General features: G+C 44.1%; 1 protein-coding gene across 1 annotated transcript in view; it reads left to right on the top strand.

The window, feature by feature from the left end:
• Window positions 1–821: 821 nt before the first annotated feature.
• The window catches only part of ARSJ (arylsulfatase family member J), a 42,875-nt gene continuing 28,068 nt past the window's right edge, over window positions 822–15,628 (top strand). Inside the window, exon 1 of the mRNA XM_024197103.3 lies at window positions 822–1,337. Coding sequence (XP_024052871.2) covers window positions 961–1,337 — 377 coding nt within the window. The 5' untranslated portion in view covers window positions 822–960. The remainder of the gene's footprint in view (window positions 1,338–15,628) is intronic.

Genomic DNA, 15,628 nt, shown 5'->3' with positions numbered 1-15,628 from the left:
GGGAAGGGGAGAAATGGGCGACAGCGAGGAACGCGAGCGAAAGAGGGGACCCAGCCGGGGCGTGAGGGGAGGGGGAGAGGCTGGGCAGAAAGCGGCGGGGCGCTGACTCCGGCGCTCGGAGACGTTCTCCCGCAGGGCTCCCCGGCCCTAGCCCCTTCCTCCCCCGAGCCTCCTGGCCGGTGGCGGCCGCCAGCTCAGGCCCGGCCGCCCCTCCTGGGGAGGGGGGGTACCCGAGCCAGTCACCAGGGCTCAGCGGGGAGGCGGCCCCGAGTGGAGCTGGCCGGGGCTCGTGCGGGGGCAGCTCCCTCCCGCCGGGTCCCTGTAGAGGAAGCCGTCGGCTGGCCGGTGTGTGCGCTGGGAGCAGCTGGAGGCGAGGGGGAGGCTCCCGCCCAGCTGGGAGGGCGGAGGGAGCCGCTCGGCAGCGCCAGCGCAGGCGGGAGGGGAGCGGGCTCGCGTCAGGGTGCGGGGCGGCTTGTTCTCCAGACTCTCCCTGATGCCCGGCGTGACACGGGGAGAGCGCCCGGCCGAGCAGGCGGGAGACTGGACAGGGGGCGCTCGGGGGCTTCTCCTCTAGCAGCAGCCGACCCCCAGCTGAGAGGCAGCGCCTGGAGGTGTCCCCCTCTCGCGGGCGCCGGAGCTCCCCGGCCGGGGACTCGACGAATCGCCCCGGCATGGGCGCGGGGACGCAGCAGCTCCCCTGGCTCCAGGCGGGAGACCGGCGAAGGATGCTCTGATCCTGGCTTGGCTTCGGCCATCCTCGTGATTTTTGGGCTGGAGGAGGGGCTGGGGTCTGCCCCCTGCCCCCCGTCCCGCCTCGCCTCGCCTGTAGAGGCAGCTGAAGTCGGGATGAGCTGGGCTCCCCGTGGCTCGCCCGGGGTGGAAACCCCTTGAGGCTGCCTTCGCCTCCCGTGCCTAGAGCCCCTCTCTGTCGTGCGCCCTCGCCAGCCTTGGCCGAAGTGAATGGCCCCCGGTGTGTGTGCACCGCATCACTGGCTCTGCAAGGGGACAATGCTAGCCGGGGGGGTGCTGGCCGGCTTCTCCGTGCTCAGCCTCCTCACCTACGGCTACCTGTCCTGGGACACCCTTGGATCTAGCCTGGAGGAAACAGAGACCACAAGGGCCAAGCTTGGAGAGGAGCCAGAGGCCAGCGCACCCACCTCTCAGCCTCACATCGTTTTCATCCTGGCTGACGATCAGGGATTCAGAGATGTAGGGTACCACGGGTCAGAGATCAGGACACCAACTCTGGATAGGCTGGCAGCTGAAGGGGTTAAACTGGAGAATTACTATGTTCAGCCTATGTGCACGCCTTCCAGAAGCCAATTTATCACAGGAAAGTAAGTTTACTACTTAATTCTTCTCACCTTCTTAAACTTAATGCTATAACCTCTTCCTCTTAAAGGCAGCACAAGCTCTCCGGTGATGAAGGTAATTAGATGTAAACTGATCTTATTTTATTTTGGGGGAAAATAACCTGTTGATTCACTTGAAAGTTTAATACATTTTTTCCCTTGGACAAAATAGACTTTTCCAGATTACTTTTATAGTGGAATAAAGACCTGCATTCTGTAATCTTGTCAGCCAACAAGAAATCAGCTGAATTACCCACTTCTTAATATTGTAGGAATGGATTTTCCTTTATTTATATATATATATATATATAAGTGCTAGTTGTCACTTAATATATTTTGGTATTACGCATTCAGTGATCATGTAGGTCAGTTATGTAACTTCCTTAGGGCAGATTGTACATGAGGTGACTTAAAGTCAAATTCTTTGTTGGTGAAGTAGAATGAATGTTCCAAGTTGTTTCCATATATATTGCAATGTGCAAATTGTTGCTGTTCTCACAGTGAACCTTTCCTTAAGTGAAGTCTTTCTGTGGTGTTATAGGAGGGTTCCATTGAATTTGAGCTATACACAAGCAGGGGGAATGTAGAATTTTGCAGGTATTTAAGCTGCAGTATCTCTCTTCTTACAATGTAATTGCCACTTTGAAAACAATTGTCTATGGTGCCACCAGAAAAGCTGCCACATGCAAAAATGGGGCTACAGCTGTCTGTCTTGCGCTACCTGGTAGTTTTAAAAAAATCTGTTAGGTAAGTAATCAATATAACCAATTTAATAGTGATCTTGTTGGCACAACTGGAAATGAAAAAAAACCCTGATTTTTAACTAAAACAAGCAAGTGGCCTAAAGTCTTTCATTGCCATGTGAAAAAACTTGATTTGATATCTGCTCCCAATCTTCCATTTCCCAAACTTGCCAGGACAGGGAGTTCTGCAGGGAAACTCACCATCAAGGGTTCTCAAACTGTGGACCATATCCTAATAGTTTGTCTTGTAGACATCTACCCCCTGGCTCACAGTAACATAACATCCTTTTAGCAACTAAAGTAGAGTTTGTATAGACAAGTAATATTGGGTTAATCTTTCATGTGTTTTTAGCTGCCTTTGCTGTAATGTAGCAACTGGAAAGAAGGAGCAGAGCCAGCACTATCTGATCAGCCAGTTCTCTGTAGACCACCAGCAAGTCTTCTGCAGACCACAGTTGGGAAACTACTGCTTTAAGAGGGGAATCTCATGCTGCACAACAGTGACTCACCCAGTCATGTAAAGAATGGCATTGTTGGGTTCCAAAGAAATCAGGGTGCTGTGCAAGCCTTTTTGAGATTTGTGGCAGTTAGAGAAGGAGAAATTGGTGCATCATCAGGGCAAAAGGAAGAATAACTAAGGGGAGAAATAAGTAACTTAGTTTATTTTACCCTTCCTTTAAAATATCTAATGCAAGTAACTATTTTTAGATTAATGAAAAAAGCGAAAATAAAATGGGCACATTTTTGGGAATCCTACTCTTTTAATCAGGTTGCAAGGAGAGAGAGACCCTGAAAATCTGCCTCTTTAATTTTGGAACCTTTTGGGTGGCAGGGGGGAAGAGATTTGCTTACACTTCATTCATTTCATTTTATTTACTTACAGTCTGCTAGACTACCATTTTTTCTTTCTGCTTTACTTTCAGAAGAAGGAACAGTAAAAGGAAAAGACTGCTTTACACAAATGAGAAATAGGGGAAGGAAGTGGTTAGGAGAGGCTAGGTCTGGGCAAGTTATTAACAATGTAGAGCCAGAAGAATATTGTCATCCCTCTTTTGTATAAAGATGGGTGCCACAGGTGATATGTTATGATGCTGTCTGCATAGAGGTAAAATAAGGGCAAGGACTGGAATACATTAATGACAAAAGAAATAAACCAGTAAAAATTGCTCTCATAATTAAGTCATTTGAAGTCCTCGAACGGTTCTACTTTCCCTTTAAATTCTGTGCATAATGTCCCTTGATGTTGATGACTCAAGGTGAGATTGAAAGCCTGAGCCAGTGGGCTTAATGCCACAGGTGGTCTGCTCCCATGGTAGCTGCATTGGGGCCAAAGGAGGGAGATAAGGCAGTCAGCTTTTAGGAAGCAGGCTGCCCCTAGAGCTGCAGGTGCAGAACCAGGATTGCAACAAAGGACTGGGTGGATCTTAGAATTATAAAATTTTCTCTGACCTGCACTGCTCTTCAATTCAGCCCTGGAACTAATTTGATTCCTTCCAAAGGGCCCATTGCTAGTTTAGAAAACATTGCCTGTCAGATTGAAATTTCTAAAGGTCTTTGTCTACTCTTGCTTTGCTATTTGAGTTGGACAGTGGCTTGTTTATGTTTGAGGTGTTGTCAAGTGGGTATAACTTTGCAGCAAATAAGTTGTATAATAATAACAACAGTGTGATGCTGTTGTGAAAAAGGCTAATATCATTCCAGGCTGTGTTAACAGAATTGTTGGATGTAAGACATGAGAGGTAATTGTCCTGCTCTACTTGGCACTGGTGGGCCAATAGCTGGTACTGTGTCCAATTCTAGTCACCACACATTAGGAAAAATGTGGACAAATCAGAGAGTCCAGAGGAGAACAACAAAAACGATAAAAGGTTTAGAAACCTGACCTATGAGGAAAGGTTTAAAAAAAAGAAAACCTGGGCATGCTTAGTCTTGAGAAAAGAAGATTGAGGGGGGACCTGATAGTCTTCAAATATGTTAAGGGCTGTTATAAAGAGACACTGATCAACTGTTCTCCATGTCCACTGAAGGCAGGACAAGAAGTAATGGACTTAATCTGCAGCAATTAGGTATTAATAAAAAGTTTCTAACTATAAGGGTAGTTAAGTTCCGGACTAGACTTTCAAGGGAGGTTGTGGAATCCCCATCATTGGAGGTTTTGAATAACAGGTTGGACAAACTCCTATCAGGGATGGTCTAGGTATACTTGGTCCTGCCTTAGCATGGGGACTGGACTTGATGCCCTTTTGAGGTCCCTTCCAGCCCTACATTTCTATGATACTATGAATCAGAATATTTCAGGACACATAGCTTGCAGAACTAGAGCTAAGACAGAAGCTATCTTACTCGTGTACTGGTGAGAAGAAATCTAAAAGAATATGTACATCCCATGTGTTGGAATATCAATAAAATATACAGAGATAGGAATGTGTCACAGGAAAAGGCTGCAGTGAAATATTGCCATTTGACTGACTGCTACATTTAAAAAAAAAAGGAAGAACTTGTGTAAACATCATAATTAGGAAATGCATTGTGGCAGTCTGAAAATTGTTCTATTTTTGAAAATATTTTGACATTTAAGAAAAATGCAGGAAGACTATGGATGGTATACAAGTAGGCCTTAATATATAGAAAAGTGCAGATGACCTAAAAAATTGGAAATATTTGAGATATTTTTTTGTATAAAGTGTGTGTACATATAAGTAAGTTGAACAAATAGTACAACATGCAGTACTTGGTTTAGTCAGATGTGGTACTGCTACCGACTTCCTATTAAAACCAAGGATTACTTTGAAACATGCAAAATACAGTTTGCCAATAGTCTTTTTTTGAGAAATATCAAAATATTGGAATCAAGAGAAGGAGCCTTTCTTTGGATAAAGTATTGCTGAGGTATGAAGCCTTTGGAGGTGATGAGTGTGGTGAATGTCATCTGGTACAGCCAAGCAAATGGGCAGGTACGTGCTTGAGTGAGGTGGTGATGTATTTGCTCTGTCAATAGCCTATTTAATAAAATAATTAGAAAATTAAAATAGTACTGTAACGATGCTGCCTCTGGTGGGACACTTCTGAGAGAGTCAATTCAGGACAAATTGCTGAAAGCAGGGCAGTTACAGCCCAAGGCTGGGGTTCCTTTGCACACCAAGGCAAGGCAAGGCAAGGCAAACCAAACCAACCAAACATAGAGGACTTTGATTTCATCCCACTGGCTAACCATAAGTCACACAAGCAATTCCCTTAGACACTCCAGTTTCCCAGTATCACCACCAGCGCCACTCGTTATGGGGACGAATGGTTATGAAAACCAATACCCCAGTAAAAGAAAAAAGGTTCTCCCGATCCCAAAGGACCAAGCCCCAGACCCAGGTCAATATACAAATCAGATCTTACCCACAAATCCTTTAGAATCTAAAGGCTTATTCATAAAAGGAAAAAGACATAGAATTGGTTAAATGGAATTAATTACATACAGTAATTGCAAAGTTCTTGGTTCAGGCTTGTAGCAGTAATGGAATAAACTGCAGATTCAAATCAAGTCTCTGGAGTACATCCACAGCTGGGATGGGTCATTCAGTCCTTTGTTCAGAGCTTCAGTTTGTAGCAAAGTCCCTCCAGAGGCAAGAAGCAGGATTGAAGACAAGATGGAGGCGTTTTCAGAGCCTTTTTATATTTTCTGCCTGTGGGAAAATCCCAACAGTAAGATGGAGTCTGGAGTCACATGGGCAAGTCACATGTCCATGCATGACTCAGTTTGCAGGCTGACCCCATTGTTTACATATTAGTTTGAATGTTCCCGGGAAAGTTCAGATGTGGACTGGCATCTCCCAAAGTCCATTGTCCATTAAGTGTTTCTTGATTGGGCACTTACTGAGAATAGTCTCTTCTCAAGAAGCTGACCAAATGCTTCACTGAGGCTTCTTAGACTCAAAACACATTGAGATACAAGTACATAGCCAATATTCATAACTTTAACTATAAAAATGACACACACATACAGACAACATAATCATAACCAGCAAACTACAATCTTCCCAGAGACACCTCACATGACAACCTCTGTATAATATTTGCTGCAAATATATAACAGTGGTTGCAACAATGATCTATACGGTTACAGTTCATATTAATAACGTCACCAGTACATTACTATAATTAGAAAAAAAGTAATTTATTTATAAGTATAATAGATTCATAAGCTATACGTGTTTTTGGAGGCAAAGGTCACTATTTGCATTTCCTGTGCTGTATCTATGTAGTTGGTTGAAGACCATGGCACTTGCCACCTTTGGCCTAGATAATGCATTGGAATATGCTAGTCTGGTCCCTTGAGAGTCTCTTGACATCCATAGGACTTGGAGTTCCCACTAGTCCATTTGGAGGGCCAGAGAGTACTGTGGCAACCAAATATTGGATAGAATGCCTATGATTCATCTGACAAAGTGGGTATTCACCTACGAAAGCTTATGCTCCAATATGTCTGTTAGTCTGTAAGGTGCTACAGGACTCTTTTTATGAATCACAGAAACTCTGCACTGAGCTCAAGAATGAGCTTTGCCTTATGGGGGCCAGTCCTTTTGTGGACTTCTTCTGCTCAGTGGGTAGAGGTCTGTGCGTCTAAAGCCAAAGATGTTGAGGTCTCCTTTCTGTGTCCTTGTATGTATCTTTAGGTGATGACTGTAGTGTCTATCTGTATGCACTGAGTAAGAGTTCCTGGAAATAAGGGAGGGAGAGAATTAAAAAAAAAAAAAAAGATGAATTTAAAGAATTCCTTTTCTTGTGGTGTTCTGTCCCTCTACTGTCCTCTGTTGTTTGTGCAGCCAGTAATGTCCAGTTAATGGACTCCTGAACTCTAAAATGCAATATACTCTTAAGATATCAGGAGTCTGTTAGTATCACTTTATTTCTAATGCATCACCAAAAAAAAAAAAAATACAAATAAACACATAATGGAGCAAAGCATAGGGTGGACTGGTGCCTGGTTTTCAACCAGTTAGTCGACCAGAAAGTCTGGTCGAAAAGGGGACTTGACAGTGTTCAGTTAGATCTACTGACTGGATACCCAAAGTCCGGGTACTGCAAGCGGTGGAGGCACTGGGTCATCACCTGATCCAGCCCCTATTCAGCTGGGGCTGCTTCCTACCTTTCTCGGGCGGCTGCAGCTCCCAGCCCCAGCTCCACAGGCAAGTCCCTCCTGACCCGGGGTGGTGGGAGGGGGGGGGTGAGGGGAAAAGCAGCGAGCGACGGAGGGGAGAAGAGGAGTGGATGGGGCACAGACTTGGGGAAGGGGTGGGGCTTTGTGGGGAATAGGTAGGGCAGGAGTGGTGTCTCCGGGGTAAGAGGCGGGGATGGGGAGGTTCCGGCACTCCTGCTGGAGAGTCCGGTTTTTAAATATTACCAAATTGGCAACCCTAGCAAAGCAGCGGGTAAAAACACAACATATAAATATGAAAGATTAGCAAACATAGGGAAGGAGTGACTAGCAGAGTGTGGAGTGTGATATGCAATCATATTTTTCATGCATCAGTTTTTAATTATACTTATAAGAACATTGTCTGGTAGTTTAGGCCCAAAACTTGCAACCCAAATTTGGCAGCATTGTATAGGATGCAAAATCTATACCTAATTAGAAAGGTGAAACTGATTGATCAAATTTTCATTATCCAAGATGTGTGAAATTAAAAAAATGAATGAAACAGTACACATGGTCAAAAGTAAATTACACTTTAGAAATCTTTATTTTATTTTAATTTATATTTCCTGCTTTGATTTGCCCTATTTTTGTTACTGTAAGTAATTCTCTTTATTCTTACCAGAAGTCTTAGTCTTTCTGATGTAATGAAGAATGATTTGACCAAGACTCCTCAGCCATCAGTATTAAATATATGTATGCTGTAATGCTACAAACCATGAGATTTTACTGTAATGATTAAGATCATGTGTAATACTGTTTGTCACTGTTTCGGCCCGGTTTGAGTCTTGACTCTCTTTGAGGCTTCACTTTATATCCTTTGGCAGTAATTGGCCCCACTGAAACTGCATATGGCAACTCTTAAGATTTTGTTTTGACTCTAATTCTTTTTTTGTGTCTGTGTTGCCATCTGGTACAGTTGTCATGTGTCATGAATTAAGCTTCCATTGTAAGAGGAATTATGCTTGAATTTTTTTATCCCTTCTGTCTGATCCTGATATTTTACTGTCTGGTTGAAAGGTAGTTTTGGAGGGCCCTGCCTGAATCTAGCCCAAATTGAATTGCTGTAGATTGGCACTAAACAGTGGTGGTGAGGCATGTGATTCCTTAGCTTAGGTATAAATGGGTCAAATCTTTTGGTAATTGATTCTGTTAGAAGTATTTGGGGTCACTTTGGATTCCAAGCTTTCTGTGTTAAAGCATGTTTCTGCCACAGAAAAGCTTGGCTTGTGTCCATCAGGAAAACAGCCAAAGTAATGTGTTTTCTGTGACTAATCCCAAGACTCTTCTTATCCATGTTGCTACTACAAGCCAACAGGATTTCTGCAGTGCTCTTTTTGATGGTTTGCCTGCTTTTGCTATTAAATGCCAACTTGAAGAGCACCACAATTTGACAGCCTGTCTTCTTGCTGATAGTGTTGCATTCTCTCAGTTGGCACAGTGTTTGTCAGTGAGTTGAGTTCAAAATTTTGTTTTCACACATACAGCCTTTCCTGTGCTGTTCACTCAGAAAAATGGCTATGTGAAAATGGCACTTGCTTACTCAACAAACATTTCCTGAATATGATTGTCATCTCTGTTCACATCTGTGACAAAAAATAAGTTTTGCTATTGTTATCCCAACATAGATAAAAGAGAGTGAATTGGATTCCATTCCTCCTTCTGTGCTAACACAATTAATAAAATGTCAAATGCTCTGAAGACAATGCAGTTGTCACTGAGGACATAATTTGGCCTGCTGAATCATTATTACTGGTGGTGATATACAAGAAGGAAAGAACCTAGTTTTACTATGACAGCCCAAGGTGAATTTCAGGGTTAACAGTTGGGTTATATACAGAGTGTGTTGTAGTGGTTAGAGCACAGTACTGGGACCTGGGCACCTTCATTCTTCTGTTGACTTGCTGTGTGGTCTTGAGTAGATCACCTAACCTGCCTGAGCTTTACTTTACCCATCTGTAAAGTATGTGTAATGATACTTACCATACAGAAGCATTGCAAAGATAAATTAAGTGCTGCAGTAGTAATCTACTTTAAGGAGTTATGTTAGTAAAACTCCCAATTACTGCTTTGAAAATATACTGCATAAAATGTTTAAAACAGTCTAGCAAATATGTATTAGAAATTGGGGGTGGGAGAGTTAACCTCCTTTGATATTTGACTTGTAATTGCAAAGAGAAAAAAAATAAGAAGAACAGGGAAGAGAAACTAACTTATAAAGGGAAACTGCCCTTATCCTAAGAGCCCTTGGCACCCAGAAAGAATTCAGGAACTTCTAAAATGAAGGTATCTGTCACACTGTAATATAAGAGATGGTTCTCCTGTTGAGCTCACCTTCTCTTCAAAACAGTCTTTGCTTCACTGATTTACTACAAGTTCTGGAATCAGTTCTTCTGTTGCTGCCAGCTTGTCTTTGCTATATAGTGAAATCTATTACGCTTTGATTTGCAACCTGATATGAGTGAGGTGTTTTTAGGAAAGCAGATGTTTTATTCGCATCTACAGTATTCTGATTCAAAATGCTCTAAACAATGACAAGGTTTGTTGGACTTGGCTTGTATAGCCAATGTTCCATTAGCAGGGTGGAGCTTGTCATTTTATGGTAAGGGAACTATTTAAACATCAAACTACTCAGCTTGGCTTTTTTCTGTTGTCTCTGTATCTCTGTTCTTGTTGCTCAGCAAAGTGAACCATTAAGAAAGGAGAGTGAATGGGGGCATGTGGCTATATGTATTTTACCTTTAAAATATATTCCATATGAAATATAAACATATCTGTAATGAACCCAATTGCCTTTCTTTCGTACTGCCCAGGCATTTATTTTAAGTTTTGGATCAACCTGTGGGTAAAATATTTTCATATGAAGTTCTTTGTATTGGTAACTCTTTTAAGCTTCATTTCTTAAGCAAAATATTTTCAGAATAAAGGCCTCGGGGTGGGGAAGATTGGTTTTTGGTTGATTAGTTCTTTTCCCCCAAAGTCTATGCAGTTCTTGTTTTGCAAACAGAGTAACAAGTAACCCATCCTCTTAGCTCATGGCATCATAGCCTGGAGAAAACTGATGGCATAGCTGCATTCTGACATAACACACTTCAAATGCAATCGTTCTTTTGAATTAATAGTATGCATAGATGGTTTGACAGCACTGAGAGTGGGTGTTTTAAATATCAGTATAGTCTTTAGATGTTAGAAGCAACTCTGTGGTTCAGAGTAAACTTTGTTCATTTCCCAACACACACAAAAAAAACAAAAAAAACCCTCATTTACTTAGGGCCAGTTTGTGATTCACCTTAATGTGGCCATACAGTAGAGTGGAGGTGGGGGGAATTAGACTTCACCCCCCTTTGAGACTGCATGAAGGATCCCTGGATCTTGGGTCCAAACATAATGGGGAAAACGGGTTGCATGCCTGACACTGTTCTCGCTCCCATCCCTATCCTCCCAAGAAAGTGGGAGGGGAAGTGGTAGACAGGGGCACAGAGTAGCCAAAACCATGGCTGGATCCTCGAGCAGAAGGGGCGGGGCTGGGGGTCAGCCCCCCCAGCCAGCCCTTCCACGCTGCCCGGCCCATGCCGCCTGGGGCTCTGGCAGTGATTTAAAGGGCCCAGGGCTCTGGCCACTGTAGCAGCAGTGGCAGCCGGGAGCCCTGGGCCCTTTTAAATCGCTGTGCCCCGGGACATCTGCCCCTTTAGCCCTCCTCTGTCGGTGGCCCTTGGGGTGGAGGAGCAAAAGGGGCAGTGACGTTAAAGCACTGCCGCGGCAGCTCTTTAACGTCGGCTATGTATGGGCTGGTACCGGTGGCTACTTCTTATGGGTATGCCGTACCGGCCCACTTTCACCTCTGCCTAGGGTGTTCTTTAATGTTAATTCAAAATATCCAGCTATTGGGCCAAATTCAGCCTCTTGGTAATTTCACTGAAATCATTGGTGTTACTCTAGATTTATGCTGGTGTAGCAGGGTAGAATTCTTAACATTATTATTCAGACTCACTTATATAGTACTGTAAATGTGCCTGGCGTTTTACAAGAATTACATAGAAAGATATTCCCTGCCCTAAAGAGGTTAAAATTTAAGGTACGTTATAGTATTTTAGACATTCCATTGAATTTTAATCTAAATTTAACAGCCATTAAAGCTATTGCTTGGAAGATTCGGCCTCATTTGGACATGTATGATGTTGCCGTGGCTAATTAACCAACTTTGAAAAAAAAAAAAAGAAAGTAGTCACTATTACTATTACAGAATAAAATTAAAAGGTCATTGTCATGCCATTTAGTGTTTTCACATACCTTTTAAATTGCTTTTTTTGCAACCGTGTAGTGTTTGTTCTGTTTCATTGTTTGGTTTTGTTAAAACAAAATGTCAAAAAGTAGCCCAAGTAAATGAGGCCACATTCTATGTCTGTATATAAGTAAAGCAGTGCGAGTAAACAAAATAGCAAATGGATGATGTGCATTACTTTGTTTACCTATTTGACTTAAAGTAAGTCTTTAAAATTTTGTGTGAGAATGATTGTCTTTAATCTAATACAAATTTAAAATTAATAAAAGGAAATATTTTTTTAAAATGCATAATTAACCTTTGGAATACACTGCCAGATATAATTGAGGCCGAGATCTTTGTAGGATTTAAAAAATAATAATATCCAGAGTTATATTATATAATGAAATTATAAGGGCTACAACCTCTCATATTTGAGGGCATAAGCCAGCCACCAACTGTTTCATTTAGAATTTCTCTAGTAATTGCATAATTGTCCATAATGACCTGAATTCCCTTTGAAGGGAAAAAATGCAAACATAGGCTCCAACCTGCACTTCAGTGAGATTCCACACAGGTAAAAACCAATAATATAGGATGTGTGCTTTAGAATTCTATGTTTTGGGGGCAGGAACTTTGCCTTTTGATTGTTTGGAAAGCACCTAGCAGATATTGTAGGTGCTACTGTAAAATAAATAATTTCAGTCCAAACAGATAAAGTTTAGCAAAGTTATAAGCACCTGTAAACAGGATTTTATAATCTTACAATCTTAATTCAGCCAGGGATTTCATGGATTTGTACGGTTAAAAACATAACCTCATGTAATATTACATGTGATATAACAAAATATCTTCTCCATTTTATCAACCACCTCTACTCTACAGCAGTGTTAATTTGGCCACATTGGCGGTATTGCAGATAGAATCATAGAATTGTAGGACTGGAAGGGACCTCGAGAGGTCATCTAGTCCAGTCCTCTGTACTCATGGCAGGACTAAATATTATAGACCATTCCTCATCGGTGTTTGTCTAACCTGCTCTTAACAATCTCCAGTGATGGAGATTCCATAACCTCCCTGTCAATTTGTTCCAGTGTTTAACTACCCTGCCAGTTAGGAAGTTTTTCCTAATGTCCAACTTAAACCTCCCTTGCTGCAATTTAAGCCCATTGCTTCTTATCCTATTCTTAGAAGTTAAGGAGAATAATTTTTCTCCTCCTTCTTGTAATAACCTTTTATGAACTTGAAAACTGTTGTCATGTCCCCACTCAGTCTTCTCTTTTCTAGACTAAACAAACCCAATTTTTTTCCAATCTTCCCTGATAGGTCACATTTTCTAAAACTCTAATCATTTTTGTTGCTTTTCTCTGGACTTTCTCCAATTTGTTCACATCTTTCCTGAAATGTGGTGCCCAGAATACTCAGCACGGAGTAGAGCAGAAGATTTCCTTCTCGTGTCTTGCTTTCAAAACTCCTGCTAATACATCCCAGAGTGGTTTGCTTTTTTGCAACAGTGTTACACTGTTGAATATTTAGCTTGTGATCCACTATGACCCCCAGATCCTTTTCTGCAGTACTCCTTCCTAAGCAGTCATTTCCCATTTTTGTATGTGTGCAACTGATTGTTCCTTCCTAAGTGGAATACTTTGCATTTGTCCTTACTGAATTTCATCCTATTTACTTCAGACCATTTCTCCAGTTTGTCCACATCATTTTGAATTTTAATTCTATCCGCCAAAGCTCTTGCTACCCCTCCCAGGTTGGTATCGTCCGCAAACTTTATAAGCGTACTCTCTATGCCATTATCTAAATCACTGATGACAATATTGAACAGAACTGATCCATGCAGGACCCTACTTTGGAAGGTCATGTCCTTCCAGCTTGACCGTAAACCATTGTTATGGTATGCTTTTAACAACAAAGGGCCCAACCCTGCAAACCCATTGCTATGTTCCTGGAACTAGTTACATGAGTAAGGACTAATCATCTGAGGAAGGTTTGCAGGCTTAGGTCAATAACCATGAGTATATTAAGATCTACATTCACCAAGCAAAGCAGGAGTTAAAAAAATATGGCCTCGTTGGACTTACTCTCTAATGTATTTACTTTACATCCTTGATGTACATTTCTTGAGCTTGATTTTGTATGTGTAACTTTTTACATTTAATTTCCATGACTTTTTTCAACCAACAAAGCCAACCAAAGATGAGAAATATAAGAAACAAAGGGCAGCCCTTCCAGAGTCGTACAGAAATTTGTACTTCGTAGCACCTCACCAGCATAATTCTACAAAGTGTGCCTTTCATGAGGTGTACACTTCTTCCAATCACCTGCGGTTTTTACAAGAGTAAATACTGGAGCTTGGAGTAATTGTGCATCAATACTTTTCTTCTAAGAACTTAACTGTCTGTCTGGATGAAGTGTTCATTTCAGAAAGCGCAAACACAGAACTATACAGGTGCAGCAGCTCTGTGAAGGGCTGACTCTATTCAGACAACCTACTCCTCTGCTGGACTGGGAACCACCCACTTCCCCCCCCACACACACACCCCGCTGCTGCCGCCCTTCATTAGGTGTAAACAGATATGTAGGATTTGATTTTTCACTGTATCTGAGCTATGCTTCAAGGCAGTGGAGAGTAGAGTAGAGTAGAGGCTTCCACAGAGCTGTCACAGTGCCCTGATTCTCAGTTGCCCAGGGCAGCTTTAGCTTATGCTGCTGGAGAATCAAGTATAATAGAGCTTCCTTCCACCACCCCTTGCCTCTCTCCTCTTTTCTGCAGTCATGATGCCCTCTCCCTTTTCTCCCTTCTACTGCGGGTGAAGGTTCTGGCACAAGAGGCAGCAGAGCTGATGCAGGAGGCAGGGGACTTGCCTCTGCCAACCATATACTGGTGGAGACTCCAGGCCAAATCTCAGGATGCTTTAAGTTCACAATGTGCCACATAGGTGGTGCATCATGAACTTGGCAGAGCAGAGAATCTGACCCAGAGAGAATTACCTGCTTCTTTTTTTTTTTTTTTTTTTTTAAATAAAGGTATCAACTACACCTCTACCCCGATATAACGCTGTCCTCGGGAGCCAAAAAAATCTTACCGCGTTATAGGTGAAACCGTGTTATATCGGGTAGGGAAGGCTTCTTGTCCCCTGACCGCCCCCCGAGACCCTCTACCCCTTATCCAACCCCTCGGCCCCAGCCTGGCACCCTTAACACACTACTCAGAGCAGCGTATCGGAGCCGTCCCTAGAGGGGTGCGGGGCCCGGGACAAATCAGCCTCCCTGCTAGTCTCCTCACCATCTGCCCAGCGCTCCTGCCCGCCCGGCCGCCGCTCGCCTCCCCACTAGTCTCCTCACCGTCCGCCCAGCGCTCTCACCCGCCTGGCGGCCGCTCGCCTCCTCACCCCACCTACCTGCCCGCCGCTCGCCTCCCCGCTAGTCTCCTCACCGTCTGTCCGGAGCGTCTCCCCGCGTCCGCCCGACTGCCGCTCTCCTGCTCGTAGTCTTCCCGTCCGTCTGCCTCCTCACCCCTCTCCTGCCTGCCGCTCACCTCCCCATTCACCTCCTCACCCTGCTTGCCCACCTGCCTCCCGCCCGCCTCCCACCCTTAACACGCTGCTCAGAGCAGCATGTTGGAGCCGTCCCTAGAGAGGTGCGGGGCCTGGGACAAATCAGCCTCCCTGCTAGTCTCCTCACCGTCCATCCAGCGCTCCCACCCGCCTGCCCGCCGCTCGTCTCCCCACTAGTCTCCTCACCGTCCGCCCAGTGCTCCTGCCCGCCTGGCTACCACTCACCTCCTCACCCCACCTACCTGCCCGCCGCTCGCCTCCCTGCTAGTCTCCTCACCGTCTGTCCGGCGCGTCTCCCCGCGTCCACCCGGCCGCCGCTCTCCTGCTTGCCGTCTTCCCGTCTGTCTGCCTCCTCACCCCCCTCCTGCCTGCCGCTCACCCAGGGCCGGCTCCAGGCACCAGCTTAACAAGCAGGTGCTTGGGGCGGCCAAGGGAGAGGGGCGGCACGTGCGGCAATTCGGGGGCGGCAGGTCCCTCACTCCCTCTAGGAGCGAAGGACCTGCCGCCGAACTGCCGCCACC

This window comes from Terrapene carolina, unplaced genomic scaffold (genome assembly GCF_002925995.2).
Source record: "Terrapene carolina triunguis isolate 2854851 unplaced genomic scaffold, T_m_triunguis-2.0 Scaffold66, whole genome shotgun sequence".
Classification (NCBI taxonomy): domain Eukaryota; kingdom Metazoa; phylum Chordata; order Testudines; family Emydidae; genus Terrapene; species Terrapene triunguis.
The sequence above is the reverse complement of the archived record's forward strand: the minus strand, read 5'-3'. Positions and strand labels throughout refer to the sequence as shown.